This window comes from Neltuma alba, unplaced genomic scaffold (assembly GCF_004799145.2).
Source record: "Neltuma alba isolate B1F8T4 unplaced genomic scaffold, ASM479914v2 tig00011543_pilon, whole genome shotgun sequence".
Lineage (NCBI taxonomy): Eukaryota > Viridiplantae > Streptophyta > Magnoliopsida > Fabales > Fabaceae > Neltuma > Neltuma alba.
Window position 1 is genome coordinate 717920 of NW_021636205.1, and position 9383 is coordinate 727302.

Genomic DNA, 9383 nt, shown 5'->3' on the forward strand with positions numbered 1-9383 from the left:
TAAAGAGATCTTAATCTATAAATATTTTCAAAACACACCACAAAAAAACATGCTTTTAGCGACGGAATTTAGTGACGGAATTTTTTATTTAGTGACAGAATTAACGATGGATTAGCAACGAAAATGTTTTGGCAATGGAATTAGCAACGGAATTTGTTCCGTCGCTAATTCCTTTGTCGCTAATTTCCGTGGCTAATTACCGACATAAATTTTCCGTCGATAATCCGTTGCAATTCTTAACTGAAATTTTGCGACGGAAAAATTCCGTCGCTAACCCTATTTTTTAAAAAATAAAATAAAATGTCACATGGCACCTCTATCAATTGTCATGTCATCATCGGAAACCACCTCCACGTGTCCTGCCACCTCACCTCTGCCTGCGACGTGTGCGCCACATGTCGCCACCACATAATTCCCTCCTCAAAGTGACTTCTTCATGGCTTGAACCTAGGACCTCCTCTGTGCGCACGTACGACTTTACCAATTGAGTTGCAATGAACCTGTTGACTTATTATGTAAAATTAAATATATATATAATATTATTTTACACAAACAATTATATATACACATATATTATTAAAAACTAAAAATATACTATATGATAATTTTAATCATAACTATTTTAATAAAAAATAATTTTTAAATATTTTTTTTACTATTTTTTATAATTTTTATTTTTTAAAAATATTTTTAATATAATTTTAATTTCTAACGACACTAATTTTGAATTTTAAATCATAAATAATTTTTTATAAATATTTTTTTTAATTTTTTTTAATTAACATTGATAAGATATACAATTTAATTATATATGTATTATATTACATTATATTATATTATGTACATGTGTTTTATATATTTGAAGAAAATCATTTACAATTAGTCAAAAAATCTTGTTATTCAAAAAATAACTACTATAATAAAATCTAATAAATTATTCTATATAAAAAATTAAATGATTTAAATAGATTATGATAAACAGTATTCTCTTACTTGTATATATATTCTATGTAATTTATTTTCTTAAAATTTGCGACGGAAACAAATTTCGTCGCTAATTTCTGACAGAATTGCGATGGAAATTCTGACAGAAAAATTCCATCGCTAATATTAGCGACAGAAAAATTCTGTTGCTAATTCTGTCACTAAATATTTATTGACGGATTTTCTGACGGATTAGCGACGGAATTTGGTGATCGACAGAAATTTCATCGCTAATAAAAATTCCGTCGCTAATTAGTCAAAAAAATTAGCGACGTAATTTGTTTCCGTTGCAAATTTGCGACGGAATTTTTTTCCGTTGCAAATTCTGTCACTAATCAGCTTTTATTTTTTGTAGTGACATAAACTAGCTTCAATAAAATAATAGAAACATGCTAAGGTGTGGGGAGGTGATGACAATATTGTCTTTACACGCACACACATCCTTATACCTTGATTGGTTGCAGGATTGGTTAAAAGGTAATTTTGTCCTGTAAGCATTCATACAGGAACGTACAGCTGGCAACTTGGTTTGAATACTCCTATTATCCATCATGAGAAAACATAACAAGTATGAATTGATTGGCATTTCGCATGAGAAAATCCAATAAAAGCAGTGTGTGTGTATATATATAAAATAAGGTTGTATAATACATTTCGACTATAAAAATAGAGGAGCCAATTAGCATATGCAAATTCTCCTTCACACTTTTTGATTTTCATGTGCATGATTATCACTAATTACTTCAAATAATGTCTGCTCCTTTATGAAAGATTGTAGTTTCATGCGGATTTCCAACCTAGTCGGAATCCTTAAGAAGCATGCTACATGAAGAGAAATATTTACTTGGAAGGGAAATAAAGGAGTCAGTTGATGGACCATCCATTGCTTCAACTCTTTGCTCCACAATTTCATGTGAGAATGAAGAAGAAGCTAGTGTTTGGCTATGACGTGATGATGGACCATTCATTGCTTCAACCTTTTGTTCCATACTTTGGTGTGATTTTGTAGAAAAATTAAAGGTTTGGCTATTGCTATCTTAAGATGATTGTATTCCAAAGGCCTTGAATCTCACATCCTGGTCATTCTCTCGATGTTTGATTGTTAGGGCTTGGATTGGCAACTTTCCTTCAAGCATGCTAACAGCAGAGGACATGGATGGCCTCAGAGTTGGAGATGGGCTAGTGCATATGAGTGCCAACTCCAGCATTTTCATGGCTTCTTGTGAGGAATAGCTTGAACCAAGATTTGAATCCACTAGTTCAAGAAGGTTTCCTTGCTTTTGGAGAACATAGGCCTTTGATTACATGAAACCATGGAATCATTATAAATTCAATCAAACCATTCATTTATGAAGAAGAACAGTGAACATCACTATGTTGATAAGCACAACTAACCCAATCAAGAAGATAAACAAACTCTTCTTTTGGCATGTAACTTGTGTTGCCTTTTCCACTGACAATTTCTAAAATAACAACTCCGAAACTATAAACATCTGCTTTGTCAGTCAAGTATCCTCGCATTGCATATTCAGGCGCCATATAACCACTAGTAAGGGAGATCATGTAATGTTAGTAGTTAAGTCACAAAATAGGGAAAATGCACAAAAGTTATAAGAAGGAAAAACCTATTAATGTTATACCAAATTTGAAATTTGATATAGTGAAAATATGTAGTAGAGTACTGACATTGTTCCGGCTATTCTTGTGCTTATATGAGTATTCTCATCTTCATCAAGTTTGGCTAATCCGAAATCTGAAATCTTGGCATTCAAATCTTTATCAAGTAAGACATTTGTTGCCTTAATATCCCTGTGCACAATTTTCAACCTTGATTCCTCATGAAGATAAGCTAATCCTCTTGCTATTCCTATGCATATCTTCATTCTTGTGGGCCAGTCCAAATGCATCTTTTGTCCTTGGCCACCTAACATTAATATCAATATTATCTTAATCAATAACATATTACTATCAAGTCATTCAATAAAAATTAATTAAATATTTGTAGAAGTTGTTTTAAATGAGTAAATTTATTTGAATCGAAAAAAAAAAGCCTAAAATACAACATCTAAATTTTGTCTTTTAAAAAATAAAGATATAAGTAAAAGTTCCTGACAAATAATATAAACATGATTTTACATTTTTTGTCACAGCAATTTAATACTGTAACACACACAATAAGAATATGTATATCAAAACAATTTTATTTGTTTACACTCAATCAATTTTATCCTTTTCCTATAATACTACATATATGGTAATTTTTAATTGTAAACAAAATCAAGTTCTTACCAAAAAGAGCACTAGCAAGACTATTGTTCTCCATGTACTCATATATCAACAACAATTGGTTTCCTTCAACACAACATCCATAAAGCTTTACAAGGTTTGGGTGTTGCAAAGCAAATATCATTCCAATTTCATTAACAAATTCACGATTCCCTTGCTTTGATTTAGAGGAAAGCTTTTTCACAGCTATTGCAATACCATTTGAAAGTATACCCTGCAATTCAATCAATTATCTAGTCTCAGTTTTCATAATCTTTCTTAGATCAATAAATGCTAAAGATTTAATCTCTTTATAAGTTTGTTCGGTATGCTATTTGATCTTGATTAAATATAAATATGATACATTAAAAATCACCTTGTACACCGGTCCAAAACCTCCTTCGCCAATCTTATTTTCTGGGGCGAAGTTATTAGTTGCATCATTGATTTGTTTTAAAGAGAAATAACTTGTTTTTAAATCCAAAAGTTCTGCATAAAAAAAAAAGTTATATAAATAAAAGGAAAATACATAGGAAATAATAAATAATTACAAATATGCAAAAATGACTATTTATCCATTTGATTTGATTGGTATGTTAGCGTTTATGCATATAAAAATCATGTTTTTTTTAATTGTATCTTACCAAAGTATCGATAGATGTACTAGTTTTATATTTTGTTGGATTTTCATCTTACGTTTGTGTTTTGAATCTTTGCCACCTAGAAAACCCATCTTTTGAAGGATGAATACTATTAGAATGAGGAATACACATGATCCAACCACAATTCCAGCAATAGCTCCAGTAGAAAGCCTTTCTGAAGGAATTTTGAAGTCTACATGACAAAGTAATAATACTTACGGTTCATATCAAAGCCAAAATCATTATCACTTAACTTAAGCTAGAAGGAGAGTGAAACAATAAATATATGAGATGATACTTACTTGGGGTGACTGAAATAGCAGATATAAGAGGTCCAAATGCACCATAATCGGGAACAGAGCTAGTTCCTTTCTGTCTATAATATAAATGAATCCCCAAGGTGTTATTAGTGACATCAATGTTAAATTCCTTAACTATGCCATTACCTACGCCATTAGCTTCCTTCATAATGTTGAAATCACTCAAATATTGCTTACTCTGTCAATATATACATCCATAAGTTTCAATCTTTGTGAACTTTTGTTAACGTACATAGCAACAATAATTGAAAGCATACTGAATCATTCTATATAGCACTAATCCTTTAAGAGTTAGTTTGTGAAAGATAGAGATATTAACTAGATTCACTTAACATTGAAGTCTCACCATAAACATGTCTCGTCTTTATAATTACCCATTTAGCTAGCCACCCATTGCAGAGATAGATAAACATAGTGGTGAGCTGACTTGATAGTTGACAAATCCCACAATATTTATTTCTCTTCAACTCCATGGATGCATGGCTAAAGAGAGTCTTATTTTCTTGCTCTTCATTGAATTCTCTAGTCACTAGAAAAGAAAAATTTAGATTCACCAAAATAAGACTCACTTGAATTGAAACATCAAATATGCGGCTTCCTAGGCTGCTGAAATTTTGGTCATGAGAGAGCATAATCTCAGCAAAGTGTAATTTGACGTTGTAATTTCCATTAATCATACAGAGGCCATAGTACTTAAGAGACAAAGGGGATAAACGAGCTGTTTGGTAGAATCCTGGACCGGTAATGTTGAGAGAATATCTATTTTTTGCCATGTAATAATTATCATATCTTCTGAAGTATACTACTCCTGTGCTGCTATAAGCCCATTTCTCATCATCACTAGCAAAAAAGTATGAGATACTCCCAGGATTTGTGTCGGCTTCGTATTTATTTCCGTCATATTCAATTTCTGGTCCTCCACAATTTATGAACAATGAATGATCTGCATATGTATGTTATGACTGCCTCATCAAAAATCACATCTATATATAGGAAAACCCAAATTACTATCACTATCAAATTCATTAAATCATGTAGGGCAGTGATGGGTTTTTTAAGAGGGTTAATTTATTTATTTTTGAATATAAAATACAATTAAAAATGATAATGTCATGGGAAAGTCTCAAACATGCAAGAAAACATTCATATACAAAGTTTAAACACTCACACTTGGGTTTTCCTCCACAAGGAAGGCCCCTTTTCAGGCAAGTACTTCTGCAAGATGAATAAAAGTTACAAGAAATGGATAAAATGGGTGTAGAATGATTGCAATAGGACCGCCATGAGCATAATCTTACGTGGTGTTTGCTGAAGATGATAGGCTCGAAGCCAAGTTTCTGTGTAAACCAAAAAAATGGCTTATAGTTGCTGCATATAATACCTTTAAGAAAAAGAAAAATAGTTTTCTTTTTTGTGGGGGCAACTTACATATTATTGTACTGACAATTAGGTGTTGAAGTCTCGGAAAAATTGTTGTAAGATAGATCACTGAAAGAAAAAGTAGTATGAAATTACACATGTAAGTTTTTCCCCTGTTCTATAATTTTCGTATTAAAGTTTAGATTGGTTGATTATATGGATAAAGCAATAAAAAGGGGCTAGGGAAAGAAGTATTTGAATTTAAGAAAATATGCTTGAATGGACTTTTGGACGTCTTGAATTATCAAGAAATTTTAATCAAAATAGTGTTGTGTATTGTCCAGACAAAAATTTTAAATTCCAACAACTTAATTTTTTTAATTATAAAATTTTCAAGTTTTAAATAAAAAATGAACATTATGCAAAATGGATTATAGTCACAAATGATGACAGATTTAAGTGACGTTAAATTTTTTTTTATGATTTAATGTAATTAATTTTAAATAATCGTATTGAACAATAATAATAAGAAAGAAAATTAAAATAAAAAACATTATACTAACAAATAATCAAATTTGTTTTGCACTATCCATTCAGGAATTTTTCCACTCAGACAATTTTCAGTTAGAAACCTGCATGCATGATTAACAAGATCAATTAAAATAGAGCAATTAAGTTCCAAGAAATTAAGTTATATACTTATGCAGAATGCTCCCTTACATGTACGTTAGGTTGGTCAAATCATTTATATTGTTTGGGATTTTACCGGTCAACTTGTTGAAGCTCAAATCTCTACAATTAATACACGTGACATAAGTATTGCTTCTTAAAAATAATTGAAGGATAAAGAGAAAATAAGAGTATTAGTAGTCAACAATATAAGTAACTAGAGTAAGCTATTATCTCTAAATTAGGAATTAAGTTGTCAATATTATAAAATCTAACATGCTAGTCTTTTGGAATTGTATTTTCTATTCAAAGTAGTTAGGCTCGTAGCATTGCTTTCATTGAGAAAGCCATATTTATGGAAAAAAATGCTATCCATGGAGAATTCTGACCGAGAAGAGTCCTGGTGAAGTGTTATGACGTGGAGCTATTGAAAATGTCAACTCTTGAATAGGGCTGCCTTGCTATCTCACATCGAGGAGTAGTCTCACAAGAAAAGTATATGATCATAAGTACGAAGAGTTTTTCCACCCAATAGCTTAATCTTTTGGGATTGACCTTCCCCAGGTGCTTTTAAATTGAAAATATTCTTTAGAGAATTCAGGATTGTTAATACATGATAAAGAAGCAACTTACAGAGTAGATAAGGCTTCCATTTTACCAATGTAATTTGGAATGAAATCATGGATGGAGCAATTTCTCAACACCCTGAGAGTAAAGCAAGAGTATGAAAAACAATATAAACTTCACTGAAAGTAGCTCATTTGCTATAAACAGATTTTCACCTCATTGTTAAACTCTCAACTTACAGGAATTGCAAGGATGTCAAATTCTCCAAATTAGGAAATCTCATGGTCTCTGGTCCATACAAATCAGATATCATCCTGAATTAGAAATAAAAAGGCATAATTAATGGCAGGAAAAATGTTCTTCTGTTGTTGAAATTAATTTCATAGCCATTAACATTACAAATGAATAAATACTCACAACAAAGTCAAATTTTTTAGTTGAGATATAGTTGTAGGAATAGGGCCTTCTAAAGACGTTCCTTGTAAATACCTGCACAGAAAAATATTTAGAAAATAAAAAGGAAACACTCCAAAAAGCATTTGTCCATGTAACCCTTTTATTTGTTGGGATTAAATGAATTGTGAGAATTAAAATTATTTCATTAGTTTGTTTACTAACTTGATCTATATATATATATATATATATATAACATAGTCCCCAGTTCAATTTTATATCTTATTTTCATTTCATTAATCGCTCCCACTCAGATATGTTTATTTCACTCCCACTACGGACTATTGAGCATTTAACAAGTTCAATGCTTCTATAGGTAAAAATTGTATTATTCTGTGATAGAGAATCACATGAAATTAAATATCACACTAGAAAAAATAAATTATGTGAGTTTTATATATACCACGTTTACTAGCTTTTTCTCATCTGACAGTATGACGCGAATTTTTCATAAATAATTATTGATCAAATTCGATTGAAGCAGTATCTTCTTCAAAAGGCATTGGCCAAAAAAAAAAATCCTTCAAAACGAAAGCATCATAATAGAGTAAATTAGACTCACAATTTTCGAAGCTGCGTCCAATTCCCCATAAAATTGGGTAATTTTCCTCTTATATTGTTCCCATCTAATGAACTACAAAAATGCTAGGAAAAATTTTAGAATTTAAAAGAGACTAACACAACATCAAACTCTTTTCCGGATGTATAAAACACACACAACATCAAACTGAAAAAGATTATACCACTCACATAATTTCCAATGCTTTCAGATTACAAAAATTTTCTGGTATTATCCCAGACAAATTATTCCCAGAAAGAAGCCTGCATGCAGATAGAAAACGCATTCAAAAGAAATATGAAACTCATCCATAACAAGACCATGTAGTAGTCACAATGCAACTAAGCTAAAGAAAATCACTTCTACATAAAGTAATATTCTTACAATACAAGTAACAGCTTTAATTTTCCGAGACTAGAAGGAAGAATGCCTTCTAACAGATTATCTTTCAGATGTCTACAAAAAGCAGCAAAACCATATATAACCATTTCTCAATACAACAAATTTCAAAAACTGTGTGTGAATTGCACTTACAGCTCTTCCAAAGTTGTAATTTCACCAATCTCTTCTGGAATTGAACCCTTGATTGGGTTACCCGAAAGGTGTCTAAAGCATTAGTTTAAAAAACGAATAATGCATTAGATAGGGAAAAGAGACTCTACTGCGAAGGAAAGGAAAGTCAAACTCCTAGCGCTAAGCCTAGAAAGCTCTCAGGCCCGCAATAGACTCTAATGTGGTCAAATAGTTCAAACTTGTATGCATAAAAATAACTATATTCACAACTTTTTGATCACTTACAATGTAATAAGGGGGAGACTGGCAAAGCTCTTCGGAATTGAACCATTTAGATAATTGCGAGATAAAATACTGTGACATATAAAAGTCACATTTCAGATCACAAATCCCCAAATTTCAATCAAGCACACACATACCTAAGTTAATATAGACAAATAATAGAACTAACAAATTTTTATTACTTACAGTCGTTGTAGATAGGTAAGGTACCCAAATTCACTAGGTAAAAATCCAGATAAATCATGAAACAAAAATCAGTTTTTTTTTTCAAAAAAAAAGTCATTTATCTTAAAGCAGTAATGAACAAATGAATAAAACTAAATCACTACAGTTCTCAACCATTGGAAGTAAGAAATTACAGACAGGGGTTAATTAAGAAACCTTCATCTTCTGCTATGAGTTGAGCATTAATGGATCCATAGTCTGTGAAAGCGTTCAAGGCAAAGCATCCAAATACTAAAAGATAAAAGAGTTCAGAGCTTGGAGTCCCAAACTTCATTTATGTTGATGCAGTTTGGGGAAAATAACTTTGGGCGGGAGCGAAGGAAGAATGAGAAGGAGAAGCAGAATCCGCAGATAATCACAAAACGCAAGAGGAGAAGGATGTTGTTATAGAAATAGGGGGGCGATAAGGAAAGAAAAGCAGGTGGATTTTTAAATGGACTTCTAATGTTATATATCAATTAGGGAAAACCATTTTAGAGGAACCTATATATTTTTTTCAATTTTTAATTTGATACGTATGTATTTTTTTCTCTTAATTAAATTTTT

At 31.2% G+C, this 9383-nt stretch overlaps 2 protein-coding genes across 2 annotated transcripts; both read right to left on the minus strand.

Annotated features, from left to right (window-relative positions):
- Nucleotides 1-2021: 2021 nt before the first annotated feature.
- Nucleotides 2022-2523, minus strand: LOC114714811 (probable LRR receptor-like serine/threonine-protein kinase At1g53430). Its single transcript, XM_028899580.1, has 2 exons — nt 2380-2523; nt 2022-2279 (listed from the first exon to the last, which is right to left on the minus strand). Exons 1-2 carry the CDS (start codon nt 2521-2523, stop codon nt 2022-2024), a joined length of 402 nt encoding a protein of 133 aa, XP_028755413.1.
- A 95-nt stretch (nt 2524-2618) lies between these two features.
- On the minus strand, nt 2619-7097 carry LOC114714812 (probable LRR receptor-like serine/threonine-protein kinase At1g53430). Its single transcript, XM_028899582.1, has 13 exons — nt 7045-7097; nt 6872-6943; nt 6290-6361; nt 6133-6201; nt 5639-5698; nt 5509-5547; nt 5379-5425; nt 4780-5153; nt 4193-4388; nt 3946-4083; nt 3626-3738; nt 3274-3484; nt 2619-2908 (listed from the first exon to the last, which is right to left on the minus strand). Exons 1-13 carry the CDS (start codon nt 7086-7088, stop codon nt 2619-2621), a joined length of 1725 nt encoding a protein of 574 aa, XP_028755415.1. The 5' UTR covers nt 7089-7097.
- Between the last annotated feature and the right edge of the window lie 2286 nt (nt 7098-9383).

Coding starts and splice junctions, on each gene's coding strand:
- LOC114714812 (XM_028899582.1), bottom strand. CDS start 7,088: ATGAGATTTCCTAATTTGGAGAATTTGACATCCTTGCAATTCCT. Junction 6,362..6,871: donor ATGGAAGCCTTATCTACTCT/GTAAGTTGCTTC, acceptor TATTAATTGTAG/AGATTTGAGCTTCAACAAGT. Junction 6,202..6,289: donor TTGACCAACCTAACGTACAT/GTAAGGGAGCAT, acceptor TCATGCATGCAG/GTTTCTAACTGAAAATTGTC.
- LOC114714811 (XM_028899580.1), bottom strand. CDS start 2,523: ATGGCGCCTGAATATGCAATGCGAGGATACTTGACTGACAAAGCAGAT. Junction 2,280..2,379: donor TTGTTTATCTTCTTGATTGG/GTTAGTTGTGCT, acceptor ATGTAATCAAAG/GCCTATGTTCTCCAAAAGCA.